Consider the following 23,648-nt stretch of genomic DNA (forward strand, 5'->3'; position numbering starts at 1 on the left):
GGACTGAACTTGCTAGATGCATCTGCCACCCTCCCCTGGCTTTACGTGGCGCAGTTGGTTGTTCAGGAAAGACCCAAGTAGCCATAGCCCTAACCCTACTTTAAATTCGAAGCTTCTGCTTCGCTCCGTGGGCTACAAGTGATTACATCTATATAATGTCTTGTCTTCTGAACCGTTTCCTAATGTTTAGAGTGAGATGACCGTTTCCTGTACGTACATAAAACCCTGTTACACCGATTTGAGTGACGTAGCTGAATAATGCTTATGCCTCAGGCAGATGTAGGGTTATGTTCGGCGACGCCGATCGCAGATGCCGACCTTTTAGGCCCCAAAGCAAAAATAGAACCTGATGTCCTTTGCTCGGTATTTGAATATTTAACCGTTTTGTACACAGGGTCGCAGTAGCTTTTGAAATTATGATATCTTTCTAGGTAAAATCGCTGTTTCCGTGAAATTAGAGGGTGGAGAAGAGGGGGGAGGCCTTGCGCGTCAGGTTATCATAGCAGACAGGACATGAGAATGCCGCCTGTTAAAAAAGTGCCTGGCAAACAAATACTACGAGATATAGTAAAAATGGTCTCTCAATTTTGGAGTCCAGATGTCAATTGTTCATGTTCAAAGAGCACGCGTAGACGATTCGATGTGTTCAAACAAAATAGACGAGTTCGGAGAGACCATATTCCCGTTTAGGAAATCAGGTAAATCTAGACTTACACCTCGTGTTCATCAATCGATGTACGTACTACTAGATGGTTGCAGATCGAATGGGTTTAATTACAAACATGCAATTGTACTGCATTGTACCCCATACTCCGATATGGGTAAGAATGCAATATACGTACATAGCTGAGTACTCCGATCCACTGAGATTATGACGACACATACGTTCTCTAAAACTAAAAGGATTTAAGCTATTAACTAATTAATTCTTGTAGGTCAGCAGATTGTATACTCGTAGTAAGTAACTCTCTGTTTAATTTACTAGCCAAGGTGTTAATGTTCCCGGATGCTACCTTAGCAAAGCCCTATTTCACTGTTTCAGCCACGGCGGATCGCTACCTGGCCAATGGAGTCATGTTTTGACCCCCGATTTCATAGACGGCAACCTATATTACTCAGTAGTTTATATGAAATGAGCACAAAATGACACTGCATGGTACCCGCTAAATACTAATTATGCATAGGAAGTAAGAAGTTTATCACGTATAGCATACTATTCATCAAGTACCTGGCTGGAGTCCAGCTGGGTCGACACCACCTGGATATTGAAACCTTTTAGCTTTGGTACGTAAATCGGCCGGCGTTGCGAAAAAGGGAAATTGGTCTTCAGAATTGAATAATTGAGCTGAGTCCAGTTTTTTAATGTTAACTCATTTGTATACCTATATATGTAGTAGTTGTGCCCGGGAGGTCTAGCATGTTCATCATTAGGGTTTCCGGATTCTGGAGTCTGAATTCGCTTTGCCTCAGACAGCGCATTCATTGAGGGCAGTTATCGGCTGTTCGATTGACTCTTAGAAGATAAGCTTTCAAAAGTTGCTTGTATATATTTTCATTTTTTGTTTTGATTGTATAAACTGTTAAGAAAGAAAAAATGGCCAAGCTTTTGGGCTTGCTATTGGCATTGCCGTTTTTGGCACGAGCCCTTCCCGCAGACACTCTGGCGGCACGAGCAGATCACAGCTCCAACGATCCAACTTTCAACGTGTCGCAGTTTGTTCCTAACGACTCTTACAAGCCTCATAAGACGTACACTTCTATTCCCCGAATATATCTTGATGGGTTTGCTAATCTAATTGTCTAGTGGAATTCCGTTCACATTGCTGGACACATCAATTCAACCATGGGCTAAGCTCAATCAGCCATTAAAGACAGAAGCCGTTGCAAATATTGATGCCGCAACCACTTGCACTCCTTTGGCAGCATCAAACCCATCTACCTGGTGGTACGAAAGCATCGCTCACAACGGATTATCTTCTTTCATGTCCTCGAACTACAGGAGCAACTATGCCGTCTTCCGCAATGTCGTGACTGACTATGGTGCGGACAACACTGGAGCCACCGACGCATCTAAAGCTATTCAAAATGCCATTAATGGTATGTGTCAGCCCTAGGCCTATTAGTTTCCATCCCCCTTCATTTTAACTAACGGCATGTAGCCGGCCCTTCAAATGGTGGTCCTGTCAGAGGCTCCGGAAACTATGGTACAACTGGTCAACCTGCTGTCGTCTACCTCCCGGCTGGAACATACTTGATGTCCAACAATATTCAGCTTCTCGTCGGTACTGTGCTCGTTGGTGATCCCATCAACCCTCCAACCCTCAAAGCTACCTCTAGCTTCCCCAATGATCATATCGTCTATGCTAAGGACCCGAACTATGGTGGAACCATCAATTTTTACATTGGCATCAAGAACATCATCATAGATTCAACAGCAGTCAATGGCGCCACAAATATAGCACTTCTAGACTGGACCGTTAGTCAGGCCACCCAGCTCTCCAACGTTGTTTTCAACATGCCTGACTATTCCACTGGCCACGTTGGTGTCACCTCTCAATACGACTCCAACAGCAATATCATCTTGAATGACTTGACATTCAACGGTGGTGCATACGGACTCAAACTTTCTGGTCAGCAATGGATTCTCAAGAACATCAAGACAAGTGGTACTACCACAGGTATCTCTGCCGGCGGTTTCAGCGTCGTTTGCCAGGCATGCTCCTTTGAATATGCTGCAACTGGTATTGATGCCACAGGTGTATCCGGTACGACTACTGTTATTGACTCTTCTGGCTTGAATCTTGGTGTCTTCCTTAAAGGAACCAACAGTGGTGGTGCTGTCAATTCCGTGGTTCTTGAAAACGTTTCGTACGACGGAACCACCGTTTCGATGAGCGGTAGCACTGTTTTGTCCGGAAGCGTTACTGATACTTGGGTTTATGGCCACCTGGTAAGAAATTCGTCCAGAATATTCGAGGCCATGGTTGCTGATATCAAAATAGTACTCAAGCGGCAGTTCTAGTAGTAGCCCGGTCACCGGTCGTACCGTGACAACTCCTCGCTCCTCGTCACTCTTATCTAATGGCCGTTACTTCATCACAGAGAAACCCCTGACATTCCAGGAATACTCGATCAACCAGGTTTTGAACATCAAATCAGTTGCCGGCTTGCCCGTGTACGGTGATGGCTCTACTGACGACACCGCAAACATCAACTCTATCCTGTCGAAATATGCTGGATGCAAAGTGATCTATTTTCCTGCTGGAACCTACATTGTGACTAACACTATCTTCATCCCGGCCGGGTCGCGCATCTATGGTGATGCTTACGGAACAGCTATTTCAGCCATTGGTTCTAACTATTACAACCCTAATGCACCAGGTACTATGGTCCGGGTCGGAAACTCCGGTGACGTCGGTGTTGCACAAATTGTTGATATGATCTTTACGGTTGCGGACGTTCTCCAAGGCTGCAAATTGGTAAGTATCTTTACTTCTCGTAAAATTGGGCGATTTATTGATATCTGTATAGGTCGAGGTGAACATTGCCGGGTCCAGCCCTGGCGACGTGGGTTTCTGGAACTCCCACTTCCGTATCGGCGGTGCTGCTGGTAGTCATGTACAGACGAATTGTGGCGGTAGTCCCGATCAGTGCAAGGCAGCTTGGGGTTTGATTCATCTTACCAACACATCCTCTGCTTACATCGAGAATATGTGGGGATGGACTGCTGACCACGATTTGGACGGAAACAATGGCCAAACCATCTCAACCGGTCGTGGTATGCTTGTCGAGGCTACCAAGGGAACATGGCTTGTGGGAACGGCCATGGAGCACCACACCTTGTACCAATACAACTATAACGGTGCGCAGAACGTCGTTTCCACGTTCCAGCAAAGGTACCTTCTATCCCAGATTTCATAATTGTGATCTGTGCTAACCTCTGAACGCACAGTGAAACACCATATTGGCAGGGACCTGGCAACGATATTGCCCCTGTCCCCTGGAGTAACAATCTCATCACCTCCGATCCCTACTTTGGGTCCTGTGCCTCAGGTGACAGCCTCTGCGGCATGGCCTGGTTTGAGCGTATATCCCACTCATCCGACCTGTTCTTGTACAACGGTATGGTCTGGACTTTCTTCAACAACAATGGCGGTTGCAACGGTGATTGCCAGCGGAATGCAATCAATATCCTTGATTCAAGCCCGCTTTATATCTATGGTCAGCAGGTGAAGTCTGTGACTAATATTTTCTTGGAGAAGGGAGCTGCTATCGCCACGGAAAGTGCAAATCAAGGTGGTTGGGGTGGAAATATTGCCGCCTATTTGCGTGATTCTTAGGCGTCTCCCGCACGATAATTAGGGCAAGAAAAGTACGTACAGTAAAACCTGGCTATAATGACCTCGGGAACAAAGAGCTTCTCTGTATTTTACCAGTAATATTAAGAACTGATTCGGTTTATTTAAGAGGTGTGCTCCTGATCATAAATAATTAGATATTCTCGTATATTAGAGTATTGATCCTTTTGACATAGGTGGGATGATTGTCTCTAGGTACAGGATTGAGAAATGGGGAGACCTTCTGTTTGTAATAGCCAGATTCTACTGTGGCTTTTAAGGTGCATGCGTTATAAAGAGCTAATTTTTATTTGAGGATACATGAAAAGATCGCACCATTGTGATATGGCATGGGACGAGGGGGTCCGTGACAGGTTGAATGAGCTTAGCCTATGCACAAGGCTTACTGATTGAAAAACAGCTAGGGCAGTGATGGTACAATTTACTTTTAGATTTATTTGGCATCAACAATTATAATGACTAGTTATATCTGAAAAGCTGTCATACGCATATTAATAGGGCTAGGGCTAGGGCTACGGTGTGTTCCATGTCCAAATACGGAAGGCGGTGTAGCTGATTGCCTTATCTAAGCTCATTTTTCTGCCCCGCATTGGTTTCTTCAGATCTTTTGAGTCATCGGCCGCAGGGCGTCGTCTTTTCCTGCTCAGAGAGAAATCGGCTTTCAAAGTTCTCTCTTACAACAGCAAAAATCGATCATCATGGCGGCAAAGGAGCCTACACTGCCGATTCCCGGCGAACGAAATATCCTCATCACAAGCGCCCTGCCCTATGTCAATAATGTTCCCCACCTTGGAAATATAATCGGCAGTGTGCTCCCCGCAGATGTTTTTGCTCGCTACAATAGGGCACGGGGGTTTCCGACGTTGTATATCTGTGGTTCTGTAAGTATCTCTGTCAAGACTTGAATAATATCATTTTGAAAAATAGAGGAGGCTAATACAAATGTAGGATGAATACGGAACTGCCACCGAGACCAAAGCCCTCGAAGAAGGTGTGTCACCCGAAGAACTCTGCGCAAAATATCATACTATTCACAAGGGTATCTACGATTGGTTCAACATTGAATTCGATATCTTTGGTCGCACGCCCACCGCGCATCAAACCAAGATTGTCCAGGATGTTTTCCGTGGTTTGTGGGAGAATGGATACATTGAAGAGCGAGAGACGACTCAGCCTTACTGTCCTGTAGAAGGCCACGCTACTTTCCTGGCGGATCGATTCGTTGAAGGAGAATGCAGTATTTGTGGTGACCCAGGTGCTCGTGGAGATCAATGCGACAAGTGCGGTAATCTGTTGGATCCGCTTGAGCCTGATGCAAAGGAAGGCGGGGAGGAGGGAGAGGAGCAGGATGTTGAAGCTAGAGCGACTGGATGGTTGATTAACCCTCGCTGTAAGCTCGATGGTGCTACGCCAGAGAAGCGCAAGACAAAACATCTTTACCTGCGTCTGGATGCTCTCAAGGACAAGATTGTGCCTTGGTTTGAGAAAGTGAGCAAGGAGAATGATTGGAGTATCAATACCTCTTCCATTGTCCAGTCGTGGATCGATCGTGGATTGAAGCCTCGTGCTATTACCCGAGATATCAAGTGGGGTGTACCGATCCCGACGGGCATTGAGGGTCTGGATGAAGAGGCTTATAAGAACAAGGTTTTCTATGTGTGGTTTGACGCTTGTATCGGCTACGTCTCTATTACCGCTAACTACACCGACGGCGACAACCTTGAGGGCAAGAAATGGGAACAATGGTGGAAACATCCTGAACAGGTTTCGCTGTTCCAGTTCATGGGCAAGGACAACGTGCCGTTCCACAGCATTATCTTCCCCGGCTCACAGCTTGGTTCCGGCATGAAGTGGACCCAAGTACACAAGATCTCAGCCACAGAATATCTCAACTATGAAGGTGGTAAATTCAGCAAGTCCAAGGGCGTTGGTGTGTTTGGCACAAGCGCTAAGGACACTGGTGTTGGACCTGACATCTGGCGATTCTACTTGCTATCTCGACGACCCGAGTCCAGCGACACCGAGTTCAAATGGGATGAATTCGTCAGCACCAACAACAACGAACTCTTAAAGAATCTGGGAAATCTCGTCGCGCGCGTCACCAAATTCTGTATCGCCAAAATGGACGGAACTGTGCCCGCATACTCTGAAGAAGCGGCAAAGGCCGTCCTTACCGAACACGAGAGACAAGTCAACTCCTACTTAACCTCTTATATCACCTTCATGGACGCGACCAAAATGCGTCCCGCCCTCAACGACATCATGCACATTTCGTCTCTGGGCAACAAGCTCCTCCAAGACAATAAACTCGACAACCGCCTCTTCACCGAAGAACCTGACCGCTGTGCCGCCGTCATCAACATCGCCCTCAACCACATCCATTTACTGGCCAGCCTTCTGTCGCCGTTTATGCCAGCAACCTCGAAATCAATCTTTGAGCAACTCGGCGCTCAGCCCGAAGCCCGTATCCCCGATAAATGGGTCTCCGACGTACTCAAACCAGGCCATAAACTCGGCGAATCAAAGCTATTGTTCTCATTGATCCCACCAACTAAAATCGAAGAATGGCGCGAAGCTTTCGGTGGCGAGGAAGTGAGACGCCAAAAGGCCCTGGAGGCTGAGAAGGCTGCCGCCAAAAAGCTGGCCAAGGAGAAGGAGAAGGAGAAGAAGAGACTCAAGAAGGAAGCTGCTGCGAAGGAGGCTGCTGCTAAGAAGGCTGCGGCCGATGAAGCGGCGAATGCGACAGCAACGCAGTTGGAGAACAAGTTGACGCTTGATGATGGGCAGAAGAATCCTTAAATTCTACAATTAGAATAAGATACAGAAATCGTATGTACGTGTGTCAGGGAGTTTGTTGCATTAGCATTGTACCTATTTCATGAGCTAGCTAGGTTTGGGAAGGAAGGAATGGTCATTTTAAATTTGATAGCCATGAATGAAACATCGCGCCCCTGTTGAATATCTAGAAGGGATTAGTAAGGCCTAACGACAGTCCTCCCCCTCGGACCCCCATGCTCATATGTAACCAACGCCGTCCTCTCATCCAACGCCATAATTCCTGGCCAAAAACTCGACGCCGGCGACATGATGACAGGTTCACTCCACAAAATCCTTCCTGCACGCGGCGCAGTGCCGAAACATACTTTTATGGCTGCATTATGTATCCATTTCACTTCATCGGCATCATCATCCGTCATGAACACGCAGGCCATTGATCCGTCACCAAAAGAAGTGATCTGAGGCGCGCCGGCGTTGTGGCCCCTTCGCCGGGGCGTGTACACCTGATGACGATGCTGCCATGTCGCGCCGTCATCGTACGAAACGGCAGCCTCGACGTTGAAATGCGGCGCGTACCTGGTGGTTTCGAAGCACATTACAAGCGCGATTTGGCTTGTTGCCGTATCGATTGTTTGCGTTATGCCGGTCATACCGTCTCGGAACCGGTCTTGGTACCCTTCAATGCAGCGCGGACTGGACCATGATTTGCCCTGGTCGTAGGATGAGACTAGCATCGTGCGTTGATCGTCCGGCGCAAATTCATGGGAATATATGAGTTGCACTTCACCCTGCAAACCCATCCGCATAAATGGTTCCCAAATGCCCAATGGCGGATCCGATTTCTGAGCTGCCTCCGACAAATACCGCCACGTTACCCCGGCATCTCTCGACTCAAAGACTGTGATTCGAAAATGCGTTATCCCCGCCAAGTCACCGGCACGATTGTGGCCGAAATCATGGTTCCGGAAAGCCGCTAGGACATGGCCCTCGGGCGCAATCTCTAAAATGTGCAGGTTATCAATCTCGCCGTGGCCACGGTAGACTTCGCTGAAATCATGGAAGGATTGGCCTCCATCTAGACTGCGAGATATTTTCAGGATGCGGAGTGCGTCCATTCGTCCCCCCTGGCGCCATGTGAAGCCCGCAAGGATTGTGCCATCGTGCAATCGCGCGAGACGGATGTAGGTGCCGTTGAATCTGTCGGTGGAAATGTCGCGTTCATCCGGGTGGATTATGAGACTGGCGTTCTGCACGGGTATGATGCCTTGCGCTGGTGTTGGGGCCCAGACTGGAGGGTTGGGATGGGGAGGGACTGGTGGTGGAGGTCGTCCTGTATGTGACGGGGGGTTGATGCCGAGGTGTTTGAGGATTTTTTGACCGATGCCCATTTTCGAATGTGTCAGTTTGTCAAGTTGGTTGCTCGTACTATCCGTCGAGAGCGTACAAGTACTTAAGTAGAGTGTTGACGGAGGAATGCTTGAAACGTTGTTAGGGTTGATTACGCGGCAAACTGTGGTAATGATGTCACGATGTTGATCATCTTTCTGCCTGGACAAGTTGATCGTAATGCAAACAACGATACCAATCATTTACGGGTTCATATTCGAGTCTCATCGCATTGTCGCGACGTATTTTTCTCGTCCTCACGGTGGCTGGAACGCCTGTTGCTTGACTAGCATATTTACGTGCATTATCAAGGCTTTGCCGGGCTGCAATGACCTGGCAGGAACCTCATTCTTGCCATTTGAGTTTTAGAAAAGAGTTCGAAAGAAAATATCCAAGCAAGAGGAAGGAAGGAAAGACAGGCAATCGGCAAGCCTGCGACAGCGCGGGCGGGAAGCTCGGACGAGGCTAAAAAATATTTGGCAGGTGGGACTCTCTGTAACTACCGTAATTAACAACCTCAACCTCAACCTCAACCTCAAAAATCACATAAAAAGACACCACATCCTCCCTGTACACAGTCCTCCAGCTAATAACATATACTTCACCTAATATCAACCGGCCGAATACAACCGCCACTATGACATCCTCAACAGACCCCACCGCCCTCCTCACCGACCTCTTCGACACCCTGAGGGACTCCTTCCTCGAATTCCTGCACGACTTTCAAGATTACGTCGCCACGCCCAAAGTGCGCCATTGGCTCCGTATAATCGTTATTGTCGCGGGATACATTATGCTCCGACCCGCGATTGAGTTGTTCTTCAAATGGCTGTTCGAGCGCAAGAATAGCAAAGAAGAAGAAGAACAGAAGAGGAAAAAGGAGGAAGAGGATAAGAAATTGGAGGAGGAAGGACTCAAGAAGCCGAAGAAGGATGGAAATAGTTTGAGGGTTGGCACCAAAACCGAGGAGAGCAAGACAGAAGAGAAGAAGAGCGAGAAGGTGCAGGAAAGTAAGGGTGGCAAGAAGACCACCGCCAACGAGAATACTAGTAAGAAGAACAACAAGACCAAATCCGATGAGTACGAGAACAGCGACCAGGAAGATTACGCCGAGAAAATAAGAGCAAGCGGTGTGTTGGAATGGGGTCGTGATGCGCGCAAGAGGAAGCAGCGACAGCAAGTCGAGGCGGAACAGCAACAACAGCAGAAGAAGATAGATGAGGAGAAATTGTTGGAGTTGTTGGATTGGAGTGATGAGGAGGGGAAGCAATAATTTCCTCGTCCACCTACCCGAAAAAGAGGAAAGGGGTGGTTAGATGGATACCTGGTGTTTGTTTCGAACAGTTACTGCGTGTATTAATATTAGATGTTTTACTACGATAGAATAATTCAGCCAGGGTTAGTCGACTTGTTCTACGTTCAACTACGAGTCGTCATAATTTTGTTTCATTTATTTTTTCTCCCTATAACCAAAACACGTCCAAAATGCAGGACAACCGCCAACCAACCATGCAAAACGTGTAATCATGATAAGCCAAAGTTGTTAATCAAACAAACATTGTTTTTGACGAGAGGACCAGCCCACTCGTTGTACATCATTAAAAAAATCATAACACCAAGTGACACCAAGCGAGGCGAGCACTCGAGTAACAAAAAGTCGTGTGAACATAACGCAGAGTTGTTGTGTCAAGGTAGTTTTGTTAACAAGAGAGGGAATAGGCTTATTTCTTGGTAATAGAGCCGTTCGAACAGCTAGTTCCAGCAGCGACAGAACCCATAAAAGTCAGGGCTCCCTGGTTGCACATGGACCAAGTAGTGCCATTAGCACCGCAGACGATAGCTCCATTGTTGGAACATGCTTGGCCACTGGTAGCAGTACCTGAACCACCGGCTTTGGGCGCTATGCTGCTGGCTGCTGGCGGAATAGTGTTGGTAGCTTGTGCGCTTGTGCTGGTTGTAAGGGTAGGAGAGGAAGAAGCAATTGATGAAGCGGCAGTTGCAACAGCTGGAGCTGTAGTGCTAGTAGTCGAGGTTGCCACGGCAGCTGGGACAGAAGTGCCAGAGCCAGACGTGCCAGATGATCCTGATGATCCACTTGTAGAGGAACTGCTTGAAGATCCAGCGCTTAGGAAGGCAGCAGATCCAGTGCAGGTAAATCCAGTTCCGCTAACTCCACCGACAACCTGAGGCCCGGCTTCAGGAAAGCTGACTTCCTGACTTTCAATGGTAGTGCATCCACCAGGACCGTGGACGTTGGCGATGAAGATTGGTGGACGAGAACTGAACGCAGTATCGGCACGAGAGACCATCATATCACGAGCATGGGAACGTTTGCTCTTGGAGCCTCCTTCGATTGTCACCTGAGCACAGTTCATGTACATCTCACGGTTACCGATCTTGTTGAACCATGTCCATGCGAACAATGCCTGGCCAGAAGGTGCGTCAGAGGGGATCGTGAAATTGTAGCTAGAAGTCAATGGACATCCACCCTCCATGGACTGAATAACGGTGAATGTCTTGCCGGTATCGTAGGACAGAGACAACTGGCAAGAACCACCACCATGTGTGGCACTGCCAGAGAGTGACATGCCGTACTCGCTACCAGCGGTGTAGGTGGCAACAGACACGAACGCGTCGTTTTGATAACCTTTGCAAGGAAAGTTCGATCCCGAGGCGTCTAGAGGGGCCGTGTAGGAGTAATCTTTCTTGCTCTCATCACCTTTTGGGTTGAGAGGGCTTCGAATGGGGAAGGGGCTGCTCATCTGCACATGTGCAGAGACAGTAGCGGCCATAAAGGCGCAGATAGCGAATGTGGTCTTCATGTTGGATTGGAAGTTGAAATACAAAAGCAGCTTGAAGACTTTAATGAGAGTGAGTACTGAATGCCAACCAGGGCTAGACCGTCGAGGTTTTGAAGAAAAGAAGGAAGGAAAGACGAGTTGGTCTGGGTTGTATGTTAGCCAACAAGAGGTTATCCAGAAGAAATATCAGAAGAAAAGAATGGACTGTCTGGATGTTAGGCCGATAAGGAGAGACAACAAGCCATAAATAGGATAACTGGGTGATATTGTTTGAAGGAATGAATAGACCAAGCTATTGTCTTGAGCACGCAAAGTGAAGGAAAGAAGCAGCAGGAGAGAGGAGAGAGAGAAGATCCAGGAGGAAAAGAGCGAGGACAAAACAAAGGCTTACCAAAACAGGAAGGAGCAGTGTGCCTGAAACTGCGGGCAGTCGATGGAAGTTTCCTCGAGAATTAGAATACTTCTTGTCTCGGGGCACCGAGGCACTTTATCTTCAAAGATACACAATAGACTCCGATGAAATTTAATTATACCTTATTTTATAGCCCTTCGTTTCTACTAGGCACCCTCCTGAGCCATCTGTCCACTCAGTGGGATGGATGTACAATGGCAGTGGTCATCCTCGCCAATCTCACCCAGAAGCCTGTTTGACGAGTCCATTCCAAAACAATGGAAACACTAATAGGAGATTTAATAAGGCGTTTTTCTTTTTTCATGCTGATATTCAACAGGGAAGATCGCCCAGCACCACTCGACTCTCTCAATATTTCTGTCTGTTGGCTGCCACCGTTTCCAAGGTCTACAAGCGTTTCAGCAGGGATGCGACTCTTAATGCACGCCACATCAATCGAACCAATCGTCAAGGACGAGGGGTCTACAGATGCAGGCACAATCCCAGGACACTGAGATACAAGCGATGATTGACTGGCGCAGCGGAGAGTCTGAAACGCGGAGTGCTTAGCATCTAACCGCCAAGACTCGACTGATTGGCTACTGCGCTCTATGAATAGAAGGCATGGTTTTTCTATTCTTCTTCTTCAGACCAATGCCTCTCTACTCCGCACAGAATGACAGGCCATAAGTGCATTGGCGATGCTTCATCAGGGGGGATACGATGGAAACAGCATCCACTGGGGTAGTATTCTACACAAATGCCCAGGGTCAAGAGGAGATTATGCGCTGTTCGAATCAAGTTTCGCGATTCTTGGGGGCAACGATTTACATGTCGATAGACTTCGTCCGCAGATCGTGACGATGCGGTAGATCTTATTTTAGAGGTCGAGTCAATTGAAGCGTGAAACGGATGGGACATGTCGTTTCTCATTCAGGATGGTATTCCGATGGGAATTCCATCCAGGCAGCTGATGTAGTAAAGTCGGTGAAGAGACCATTACCGTAAACTAGATGACTCGTCGCCCCAGCATTTCACCTCTTCTTTTGTCTTTAATTATCGATTTTGTTCAAGGAGAAGGGACACAGTTCCATAAGCATAGAACACCTTAAGTTATTGTGCGACTAAAAACGCTCGATCTCAAGTCATTCGATGAGTAGTAGTTACTTAATACGGTAGATTATTGAACGCGCTAGCCCAAGACGCGCAGATTACCGATGGTTAGGTACCCGCGAATGATACCTCCGCTTTCAGTTGATGCTTCCATCCATCCACTTAGAAAATCAACGCGACAAAGATGTGACGTCGTTTCAAGATATTTTCATCTTCTCGCTGAAATCAACAGATTCATCTCATGAATGAAGCCTCTCCCACCCCATCGCTGGCCGGGACCCTTTGATCGTCACCATGCCTTGCGTATCTCCAAAGTCGTGGAATACGCGCGTCATGATCGCCAGGCACTTCGACAGCTCTCTCAACTGCAGAGAGGCCACGCAATGGCAGCAGTGGCGAAAGCAAAATCCCCGAGCATGGTAACCAAAGACTTCGTCGTCTTTGCTAGCCCCACGTCAGGACTGCGACTCGTTGGCCAAGCTACGTCGATCTCAAATTCTACAAATGCCTTCTTGCATCGCAACGCTGTCGTCGCAACAACCCGTTGGCAAGCGGCAAATCGAACGGTTGGCATGATCGTGGCTCGGTCAACCACGCGAGTGGCTGCTGTCAGAACAACCCGCGCCCTACATACCTCGAGCGCCACCGCTACCACGATGACCACACCCCCCGCGGCTACGATATCGACCAGTACCAGTTCTTCATTATCAGCCATCAATAATGTTCTGGAATCCGTGCCGAGTCTGAGCAAGAAAAAGGCAGCGTTGCTAGATCCCGAGTCGGATGAAGATGTGCCTGCAGAGGTTGAGGAGGTCAAGGAAGCTTTAGAGCGACCCCCTCCGGTGAATAGTGATTACCTGCCACTGCCCTGGAAAGGCAGATTAGGCTACGCCTGTCTCTGCACCTACCTACGATACGCCAATCCACCAGTCTTTAGTTCCCGAACATGTCGGATAGCGTCGATACTAGAAAATCGACATCCATTACAAGACCCCTCGCAACCGTTCCATGCGACCAAGAACCGGCCCGATCGCAAACAACCCGCGGACCATGCGCGCGGACAAGCGTACGTCGAGGCGCTGGGGTTAGCGAACGCGCGGGATATCGTAAAGATGCTGCGATGGAATGATAAATATGGAATCAAATTTCTGCGACTGAGTAGCGAGATGTTCCCCTTTGCGAGCCATGAGATATATGGATATAAATTGGCGCCGTTTGCTTCGGAGGTGTTGGCTGAGGCTGGACGAGTGGCTGCTGAGTTGGGCCATCGGTTAACGATGCATCCGGGTCAGGTAGGATCATCACCATCTTTACTGGCTGATGTACATGCTGATATGAATAGTTCACTCAATTGGGATCACCCCGGAAAGAAGTCATTGAAAGCTCTATTCGAGATCTTGAATTTCATTCCGAGCTGCTACGACTACTCAAACTACCCCCACAACAGAACCGAGACGCCGTCATGATTCTACACATGGGCGGCGTTTTTGGCGACAAGGCAGCAACCTTGGACAGATTTCGCGAGAACTACAAAGGTTTGTCGCAAGATATCAAAAACCGTATTGTGCTTGAAAACGACGACGTCAGCTGGTCCGTTCACGACCTACTGCCAATATGCGAAGAACTGAATATCCCGCTTGTCCTCGACTATCACCATCACAATATCATATTCGACTCGGATAAACTCCGCGAGGGAACCCTCGATATCATGCAACTCTACGACCGGATACGTGCAACATGGACCCGAAAGGGCATAACCCAGAAAATGCACTACTCCGAACCAGAGCCTACAGCAATCACGCCTCGGCAACGACGCAAACATAACACTCGAGTATACAACTTACCACCCTGCGATCCCACAATGGATCTTATGATCGAAGCCAAGGACAAAGAGCAAGCCGTTTTTGAATTAATGCGCAAATACAAGTTACCAGGCCACGAACTGATTGGCGAGCTGGTACCACACGTCCGCGAAGATGAGAATAAGCCGTGGAAACCGCCAAAAAAGACGAAAAAGTCTGGCGATTTTATTGATTTGGCGCAGTTGACGCCGCCATCGCCGAGTATCCCGTTGGAGGAGGTTGGTATGGGAGGACCGGAGAGGCAGGTATATTGGCCTCCCGGTTGTGAGGAGTGGCTGAGGCCGAAGAAGTCACCTTCTAAGACGAAGGCGAAAATGAAAGATTCGCCAAAGGCTAAGAAAGCCACGAAGAAGGCCACGAAGAAAGCGACACCTAGAAAGCGGAGAAAATCCGAAGCGAGTATCGAGTCCACTTCAAGCTCTGAAAACAATTCAGAAGGCGCACAGAGCAAGTCTTCTGATCCTTCGTCTGATCCGTCACCTACACTATCTACTACGACGTCTACACCGACACGTCGCAGCCGACGAGCGAAAAAGGTCAACTACGCAGAAGATGATTCTGCTTAGACTTGAGATTCTATATCTCTTTTCATAACTGTATTAGTATCACGATTCTTTATATATATATGTATATGACGTGACGACTGGGCTGTGTAAACGGCGTTTGGATGAGTTGATAGAAGATCTAAATCATTTTCAGCTTTACGAGCCGTTCTATGTGAGACGTATCAGAATCTAGAACTGGACTCCATTTATATTGATCCAATTTGATCGAAAGCCTCATGGGCACGGACCACATACATAGTATGTATATACCAACGCTAAGACCGGTTCTTCCAGGCTTGGCGGGCGTGGCGTTTGTGCTCATTTGAATGTGTACAGCCCAGCACGAGTCATGTAGTTCAGGGTCTTGGATACCTACAGTCTCATGATTTGATGCATGCATGTTGAATTACGAACATGTCCCTGCTCCGTGCAGGGTGTTTTAGCCATTTGACTCTCTGACTGTTGCTTCCTTCCGTTTTTACCCACCCGTGTAAACGCGGTGTGGTCCAGCATGTTTTCCAGGATGCTGGGTGCGTATCTGGCCTCACGCAAGGAATAAGGCCAAATTACAGAACGAGCATCTTTAAAGAACCAGGCCAAATATTTCGGAGATAACTATACTCTAAAGCACTACGATGCAGAATTGGGCAGTGCGGCGCAAGGAAGCCTCCTTTTCAAGTACGACATGATCAAAATGGTAGAAGGCTACCCTCTGGGTTGAATGACGAACGACGCCATATCACGATGATGAATGGTGATGTGTTCTTAACAATTGGCTGTCATAGACATAACTTCGTCATCCAATATAGTGATTCTTACATCAAGATCCATCCAACCTTGAAAGATACTGTAACAAACACTGAGGAGCATTACAGTACTTCCTGCGCTTGCGTTCCGAAGATCTTGGTCTTGCTACATTGCTTTAGAAGAAGAAAATAAAAAATTGGAAAACAGAATGCTTTTTACCTTGCCTGCATGAGTTACACATATCCCAGACCTTGATCCTCTTAGCAACTGAACCCGATGCCAGTAGCTTACGGAGGGTGAGGTCGCGCCTGCGGCACGGGTAGAGATAATGCTACTGTCGAAATATAAGATGACTGACCCTCAAGGAACTGCTGCAATTCATTTTGACCTGTGCCTCAGACTTGGTGACTAGTCACATGCAAGCCAACCCTCATCAAACTGACAATAGGGTGCTGACATTGTATTAGGGAGCGCCGTGCCTCCTTTACTGAGTATCTTTTAAACACCGCATACCCACGGATTCTTGAAGCTCATATAGTCCGTTGGTAAATACAGCCTTATGAGGTCGGTTACTACTCAAAGATTGGAGGAGGTATTTACCAATCTGAGCATGGGACCAAGCTAGGCTGGGGGGTGCTTTCGATGCGACTAACATCAGGGCTAGCCATGAAGCATATCAACTCAATATCAACAAAGTCAATATTTCTGCCATTCAGATCCCAACTTAAGAATGCACCGAAAGGGACAATAAGCAAAAATTCTCCGGAAACATTGATAGAAATTCAGAAAAATCTACGAAATATGCAAAAGGTTGAGATAAAGTGCCGGTGGCGCTAATCCTTGACCCCTGTCTAGCGCCGGCGATTACTTCTTATGCTCTTGATTTCAATGGTCTGAAATATCTTGCAAGAGAACAATAAGAAAAAAATCAAAATATCAAAGTAATTTCGCAGGAAAAGGATTCCTTTTAAACGTAGTGACTAAGTCTGGAGATTTGCAACTACGCGGATATATTGTGACGAAGGGGAGAAGATATCTAGAGATTAGGGCTTGTGAGGTCACGTTTCGGAATGCTTTGTATAGCGTTTTGAGGCCGAACCAAGATAGAACAGACAAACTTTATGCAATGCATACTGTGCAGTAGCATGATCGATATTATCGACAGGCTCTTGATTAATAATATTAAATAACGTAGTATTTAGTTAGACAGTGACAAGGGTAGTTGCCGAGTACCGAGTCCATTTATCTTGAGCTTTTCTTTTCTCTCTTATCTAAAACAATCCTCGGTCTTTTTTCTTCTACTCTTCATCAAACTAGAAAAGTCATTTCTGGTATCTCACAGTATTACGATACAAATACAGACATTCCAAGGGGCATTTTCTTCCGGCCAGGATCCAATCTCCTTGATACAAAAAGAAATGTCTTCAGCAACAACTCCAGATTCAACAGTCGGCGGGAACACTTCAGATCATGAAGAATCATTAGCTCCTGACGAGTCGAAATTGGGAGGTTTCAATGCCGAAGTTGACGAGAAAGCTCAGTCACCTTCGAAAGTTGTAGTAGCACCTTCTGCTCCATTGACTGGCAACAATAATGACCCGAATATTGTCGATTTCGAAGGTCCAGATGACCCGTACCGACCTGTTAATTGGCCGATGCGAAAGAAGCTCATTACCACCGCTCTTTACAGCTTCACAACTATGGGCTCCACTTGGGCAAGCACAATGTAATATCCTTCTTGAATTTATGCAATATCCAGCATCAACAAGAGAATTTCTGACATCCAATGTGTTGTTTGCAGATATAATTCTGGAATTACGCAGATAGAAGCGCAATTTGATGTTAGTAGTGAAGTTGCGTTATTGGGAATGACGTTTTACTTGTTGGGGTAAACTTTTACGCTATCCACCTACAACAACAACAACAAAGAGAGAGAAATAGTCTAACAATACTGAATCTGTCTTTAGAAATGCCTTCGGTCCTCTCCTCTTCGCACCTGTTTCAGAAGCATACGGCCGGAAGATCTCTGTCTTGATCCCATTCTTCATGTGCGCGATCTTCTCCTTCGGCACCGCAACAGCAAAGGACACACAAACGGTTCTCATTACAAGATTTTTCGCTGGTATCGGTGGATCTGCTCCTCTTTGCAACACCGGGGGTGTATTAGCAGATATATGGCCACCACAACACAGAGGCGCGGCGCTTCTCACTTATGGAATGGCAGTCGTTGCAGGCCCTCTGCTCGCGCCTCTTGTGGGTGGAGCTTTAGTGGTCAACCTGGAGCATGATGGATGGCGTTGGGGAGAATACGTATGGATCCCTCTCCGACTCACTGAAAGAAGGGGAAAACGGAAGTGTCTTATTTGTGATTTTGGAATAGCTCACCGGTATTCTATTACTCGCTATCATGGCGGCCGATATTTTCTATATTGAGGAAAGCTACCCTCCAATCTTGCTTACTCGAAAGGCCAACAGATTGCGCAAGTTGACTGGAAATTGGGCATTACATTCAAAACACCAGGAAAACGACCAGAGCCTCAAGTCTTAGGTGCGCTCATATTTGCTCGTCCCCATGGAGATGCTGATTGATCCAATCTGCTTCATGATCAATCTTTATGCATCATTCGTTTATGCGATTATCTACCTGTATGTTCTATGTACACTGTCTCATAACATGATTGAAAAGCTAACAAGATTTTAGCACGATTGCTATCTTTCCTATCGAATTTGAAGAAGTAAGCCCCTGTTTCAGAAACGAGGGGTGAATTTATCGATTCTAACCTTCGCGTAGGTACGAGGTTGGAATAGTGTCGTCGGATCTCTCCCCTTCCTGGGAATATTGATTGGACTATTCTTTGCAGCAATCGTCTTGATGTGGAGCCAGACATTCTACGTCAAACGCCTCATCGCGAACAACAATAAGCCCGTACCTGAAGCTCGACTTGTCTCGATGATGATTGGATCATTTTTCTTTTCCGGTGGTCTGTTCATTATCGGCTGGACATCTGATCGATCAATTCATTGGATAGCGTAAGAAAAAAGTCCCAATTCTCGTTTGTCTTTGGAATATACTCAATGTGATGAAAGGTTCTGCATCGGCGGCGCATGTATCGGCCTTGGGTTCTTCACTATCTTCCAGAGTTCGATTAGTTATCTTGTCGACGTATACCTTATGCTCGCCGCCAGTGCTCTCGCTGCAAACATGTTGATGCGAAGTGTGCTCGCTGGGGCATTTCCGCTGTTTGCTAATGCTAGTGAGTCTTCTTCATGCTCTCATTATACTCAATATACCTATACGTTTTACTCATCGATAATAAGTGGTCACCAATCTTTGCATTGGTTGGGCTTGTAGTGTACTAGGCTTTATTGCGGCAGCCATGATACCAATTCCGTTCTTGTTAGTTACCCCTTTCTTTCACCCAGTTCATATGACTAACAAATATCATGATACAGATTCTATATTTATGGCAAGAAACTTCGTGCAAGAGGGAAACGATCTGCCAAGAGTCTCTGAGCAGTATTTATCCCATGGCCTAGGGAGGTCAAGGTTCTAGATCAGTTGGACCGGAGGATGGGCTTCATTAATTCAATTGAAATGTGAAGAAAACTAGTTGATAAACATAGAAACGGGTCTCACGGCCGTCCGGAGAAGAGACAAACAAAGAGAGGAAACGTGATAAATTTTGAAGAGAAATGTTATGAACAAAAGAGGTAGTTATCATTCTATAAATCCCTGCGCTATCAAGGATGACTCAAAAAATCTTGTATCGATTGCAAGGAGCCAGCAAGCCCATTGAACATATGCTGGGTATAACAAACATCACCATGCAACACGGAATGTGTCGTATCGCCAGCAGCCGTCTCATGTGGCGGAAAGCGAGCAACTTTCTCTTCAAGTATCTTTCGCAACGAAGTCAAGATCCAACTAAGCTTCCGCACGGTGTTGAGGACAAGTGTTTTCAATAAGAGCAACCGGTCTTCGCCCTGAACTTGGAAAGCGCCAATCGTCATCTGAGTCCTGGCGGGGCACTGGCCAGGGTCAACGTGGCGTGGTGGTGTGCCGCTTAATTGGGATCGGTTCCTTATCAACAGACGCTGGAAGTACCGAGTGACGGCTTGGATACTCATGAATGCCAGGAGTATGACTTCTTGGTCATCGTTACATCGACATGAGGTGCACATTATCGGCGTCTGCCATGCTTTCATGCCTTCCTCTACGAGGGCTAGGGCGACGTCGATCGAAACGACCGACCCATCGTTATTAGAGGCATTGTTGTTTCCTGGTTGGGAATTGTTCAGAATTTTTGATTTGAATAGTAGATCGACCTGTTGCTGCATACACGCGCACGAGTTTGTTGTGCTAGCGGGTTGCTTGCCCAGTAATGTATCCATTGGTGGTACGGTTGAGAGGGCTGAAATCGGATCTAGCATGACCTCGTTTTCATTCGATAATCCAAGTTCATGCACAAAATCAACACCGGTGTCAGTCGTCCATAATAAGTTTGAGAAGTCGGAATCATTAGGAGTAATGTGTAACGAGCCATCGAACGGCGCATGAGTGTTATGTGAGTTTAGAAAATCAAATCCTTCTCTGTAGCTGTCTCCGGAACTCGACCCATTCAATTCATGGTCATTAATATCAGGGGTAATATTAGCAGAAGCCGTAGTAGCAGTAGTAGCTGGTTGACAGCTGATAGAGGAGTCTTTGTTATTCGATAAGGGTCCAGGCCGCTTATTGTTATTTGCTCTTTTAGCGGCGGCAGCAGCTTTGCTGGTACCGGTATTGGATCTCTTCCGGCTTTCTTCTGAGCTTCGATTTTTGGTCCCCTTCGGACGTCCGAGTTGGTCTGAAAGACTGAAGAAACACAGGGCGCCGGTGTTGAGGCACCCTTGACACGGCAACTGGCCCGAACACCGTACCTTTGCCCGATGACAATTATCGCACGCTGCACGGAGCTTGGTACTCATTTTCTTTCTCCTTATATGTCTTTTGTCTCTATCTGAGATCGTCTCGTGCTCTTATCCGATCCAATAGTGGTGGGGTTCGTGACGATTAAGAAAAGATGCCGTGCAGCCGAGTCGAGATTATTCGCTCTACCTGTAATTGATCTAGCGAATGTAGTGTCGGCACGTGATGCATTTGAAAAGAAAGAGCAACAAATCATCTTGGTCAGGACATGAGAATATGTGAGAAAGTTCCATGGCGAGATGGGGGCTGGCACGAAACTTATCAGATGCAAAATTACGTCTTGAGCACCCCGTCGGACTCGACCAAAATCCCGTTCTCGTGGCTGTGTGCCTCCCGTTACAACTAGCAAGATATAGTTAACTAAGTTAGGTGACTTAAATAAACACCCATGGCTTGGTATTCAAATACGATGGCGCGCCTAGAATATTTCCGATAGAATATCATTCAAAATATGGGGAGTGATAAATCTACGATCGAATTGATAAACCTATGGCCCGATTCCTAAACCTGACTACTGTATGTTCCCTGTCATAATTCATATTCTACGAATCCTATGGAGTACATAGCTATATAATCCAATATTGTCGCATATCTGGCGGTTATTCTGATTGTTTGAGCCGATGTAGGTAATATGATCTGATAGACGTTATTTTACAGCTATCCCCGCTGTCAGTCGACGCCGTCGCCCAACATCATCTGAATATGAAAACAGACGATGTGAAAACAATAGATTGGATCTGCTCTACTCAATTCTCGATATTCTCGACAATTTGGATATACCAGTCCGGCTTCTACCATTTATCCTTCATGGATTTCCTTCTAGATTCCAAGAAAAAATATGGCAGTTTATCCTGGGTGGATGAGAAAGACGCCCATCAAAATCTCACCTTACAATGCCTAGAGGTCATGCAGCACAGTTTGAGAGGGAATATCTGAAATTTATCAAGTGATGGTACACAGCGCATAGAGATTGATACCGATTCTATCAACCAGCATCTACAACCAGAATTGCAATACTCATGTCGTTATTGGGTACAGCATCTGGCACAATGCAAAGACCCGGTGGCTGAGATAAATAGTGCTTTATTATTCCTCCAGGAGCATTTCCTTCACTGGATAGAAGTAATAGGCATTTATGGGTTTTGCACCTGAGGTAGTGGGAGTAATTGAGAAATTGCAGTCACTCATACAAGTAAGTTCCTAGAAAGATTTTCTGCGACTATGAATACTGAATATCCAGAACGATAAAAACTCTAGAATATCAGACTTTCTACATGATGCAAGACGATTTCTCCTGAAAAATAGATATATAGCTGATACTTCGCCTCTTCAGCTGTACTGTTCAGGACTTATGTTTGCTCCAACAAAATCAATAATTAGAAATAAGTTTGACAAAAAGCTGCCTAGTTGGATATGCAGGTTGCCAACGGTCGAGGAAGATTGGAGTGTAGAATTGGAGACGCTTGAGGGCCATGAAAGCTGGGTGCAGTCGGCGGCATTCTCACCAGACGGGCAATTGCTGGCCTCGGGTTCCCACGATAAGACAGTCAAGCTCTGGGATACGGCGACCGGCACCCTGCAACGGACGCTACACATAGAAGGCGTTATTACTGACCTAAGATTTTCCAAAGAGGGTCCATTTCTGGAAACAAATCCGGGATCCCTAAGCATCGATTCATCATACGGCAAAGGCATTTTTATCGAGGCGAAGGCCCGAATGCAGGTGCTTATCTTAGATAATCAATGGATTGCTCTCCATGGCAGAAAGGTTCTAGGGCTTCACCCTCCCTATCGACCATTATTTTCAGCAGTGAGAGACGGTACGGCGGCCCTTGGGCACGCATCTGGGCAGATTTCATTTCTCAGGTTTTGTCAATAAAGAGTATTGCCCAGGAACACAGATTGTAGCTTTGAGCTCTTCATTTCCACATGTCCTAATATATATGCTGTGTCTCCTTAGAGCCCATACATGATTACTTTTTGAATATATACATCATCTCATCTGTCAGTATCATAGCAGATGCTCGTAGGTCAGTAATTTCATTAGTAGGCTAGCTTGAAGGTGCTTCTTCAAGTGTTCAACATGCTATCTCCAGCAGCTGAAGCGCATCTACCATGTCTCTTTTTATCTTAGTTATATTTAAGGACTTCTAAGATATTGACTAACCTATTATTACTTTATTTACTTAATTATTCTTATTTATAATTTAAGAAATCTGTATACGGTAAAGTTTAGCTAAGTTTAATATAACTTAATACAGTACTGTTATAATTAAGATAGATCTAGGTCCATAGTTAACTAACTAGTTAATTTCTTCTTAGATAGACACACGCAATACAATACATTACACGTCCCACTCACGTTTTCAGATCCAAGCTAGCTACCCACTACGTAGTACAGATTGATTGGCTTTGGATTTGGACAGCCTAGCTACGTGGTTCAGACATTGCTTCCGGATCGGGATGCCCCTATTAGTGTTATCGCTTTAGAACAGAACCTCATCTTTGTAAGACTATTTCAGACAATATTACAAAACGATCAGACAACACGTTTGCATTCTTTAGGACCGGTAACTGCCTCTGATGAGAGTGGTGCCGATCTTTCTTGATTGGATCAGTTGGAGCAACGCAACTCATCGATCGATTTCCAGTGCCAGAGATACCAATGGTTCTGGATGCATGGAGTTCTACACTATTT

At 46.5% G+C, this 23,648-nt stretch overlaps 9 protein-coding genes across 9 annotated transcripts; 6 read left to right on the plus strand and 3 right to left on the minus strand.

Annotated features, from left to right (window-relative positions):
* Window positions 1-1,594: 1,594 nt before the first annotated feature.
* On the plus strand, window positions 1,595-4,340 carry EYB26_009493 (uncharacterized protein; the record flags this gene model as incomplete). Its single annotated transcript, XM_054268743.1, has 6 exons — window positions 1,595-1,749; window positions 1,805-2,097; window positions 2,160-2,950; window positions 3,003-3,479; window positions 3,532-3,896; window positions 3,953-4,340. 6 exons carry the CDS (start codon window positions 1,595-1,597, stop codon window positions 4,338-4,340), a joined length of 2,469 nt encoding a protein of 822 aa, XP_054124718.1.
* Window positions 4,341-5,056: 716 nt separating this feature from the next.
* EYB26_009494 (uncharacterized protein) lies at window positions 5,057-7,157 on the plus strand (the record flags this gene model as incomplete). The annotated part of the gene is made up of 2 exons (XM_054268744.1): window positions 5,057-5,239; window positions 5,307-7,157. The coding sequence occupies 2 exons, from the start codon at window positions 5,057-5,059 to the stop codon at window positions 7,155-7,157; spliced, it is 2,034 nt and encodes a 677-aa protein (XP_054124719.1).
* A 173-nt stretch (window positions 7,158-7,330) lies between these two features.
* Window positions 7,331-8,524, minus strand: EYB26_009495 (uncharacterized protein; the record flags this gene model as incomplete). Its single annotated transcript, XM_054268745.1, has 1 exon — window positions 7,331-8,524. One exon carries the CDS (start codon window positions 8,522-8,524, stop codon window positions 7,331-7,333), a length of 1,194 nt encoding a protein of 397 aa, XP_054124720.1.
* A 635-nt stretch (window positions 8,525-9,159) lies between these two features.
* EYB26_009496 (uncharacterized protein) lies at window positions 9,160-9,795 on the plus strand (the record flags this gene model as incomplete). Its single annotated transcript, XM_054268746.1, has 1 exon — window positions 9,160-9,795. One exon carries the CDS (start codon window positions 9,160-9,162, stop codon window positions 9,793-9,795), a length of 636 nt encoding a protein of 211 aa, XP_054124721.1.
* Window positions 9,796-10,243: 448 nt separating this feature from the next.
* Window positions 10,244-11,344, minus strand: EYB26_009497 (uncharacterized protein; the record flags this gene model as incomplete). Its single annotated transcript, XM_054268747.1, has 1 exon — window positions 10,244-11,344. The coding sequence occupies one exon, from the start codon at window positions 11,342-11,344 to the stop codon at window positions 10,244-10,246; it is 1,101 nt and encodes a 366-aa protein (XP_054124722.1).
* A 1,728-nt stretch (window positions 11,345-13,072) lies between these two features.
* Window positions 13,073-15,255, plus strand: EYB26_009498 (uncharacterized protein; the record flags this gene model as incomplete). Its single annotated transcript, XM_054268748.1, has 2 exons — window positions 13,073-14,119; window positions 14,170-15,255. 2 exons carry the CDS (start codon window positions 13,073-13,075, stop codon window positions 15,253-15,255), a joined length of 2,133 nt encoding a protein of 710 aa, XP_054124723.1.
* A 2,144-nt stretch (window positions 15,256-17,399) lies between these two features.
* EYB26_009499 (uncharacterized protein) lies at window positions 17,400-18,529 on the plus strand (the record flags this gene model as incomplete). Its single annotated transcript, XM_054268749.1, has 4 exons — window positions 17,400-17,707; window positions 17,783-17,869; window positions 17,949-18,291; window positions 18,362-18,529. 4 exons carry the CDS (start codon window positions 17,400-17,402, stop codon window positions 18,527-18,529), a joined length of 906 nt encoding a protein of 301 aa, XP_054124724.1.
* A 24-nt stretch (window positions 18,530-18,553) lies between these two features.
* EYB26_009500 (uncharacterized protein) lies at window positions 18,554-19,495 on the plus strand (the record flags this gene model as incomplete). The annotated part of the gene is made up of 6 exons (XM_054268750.1): window positions 18,554-18,627; window positions 18,683-18,716; window positions 18,773-19,011; window positions 19,069-19,235; window positions 19,300-19,378; window positions 19,435-19,495. The coding sequence occupies 6 exons, from the start codon at window positions 18,554-18,556 to the stop codon at window positions 19,493-19,495; spliced, it is 654 nt and encodes a 217-aa protein (XP_054124725.1).
* A 227-nt stretch (window positions 19,496-19,722) lies between these two features.
* On the minus strand, window positions 19,723-20,949 carry EYB26_009501 (uncharacterized protein; the record flags this gene model as incomplete). Its single annotated transcript, XM_054268751.1, has 1 exon — window positions 19,723-20,949. The coding sequence occupies one exon, from the start codon at window positions 20,947-20,949 to the stop codon at window positions 19,723-19,725; it is 1,227 nt and encodes a 408-aa protein (XP_054124726.1).
* Between the last annotated feature and the right edge of the window lie 2,699 nt (window positions 20,950-23,648).

This window comes from Talaromyces marneffei, chromosome 8 (assembly GCF_009556855.1).
Source record: "Talaromyces marneffei chromosome 8, complete sequence".
NCBI classification, from domain to species: Eukaryota; Fungi; Ascomycota; class Eurotiomycetes; order Eurotiales; family Trichocomaceae; genus Talaromyces; species Talaromyces marneffei.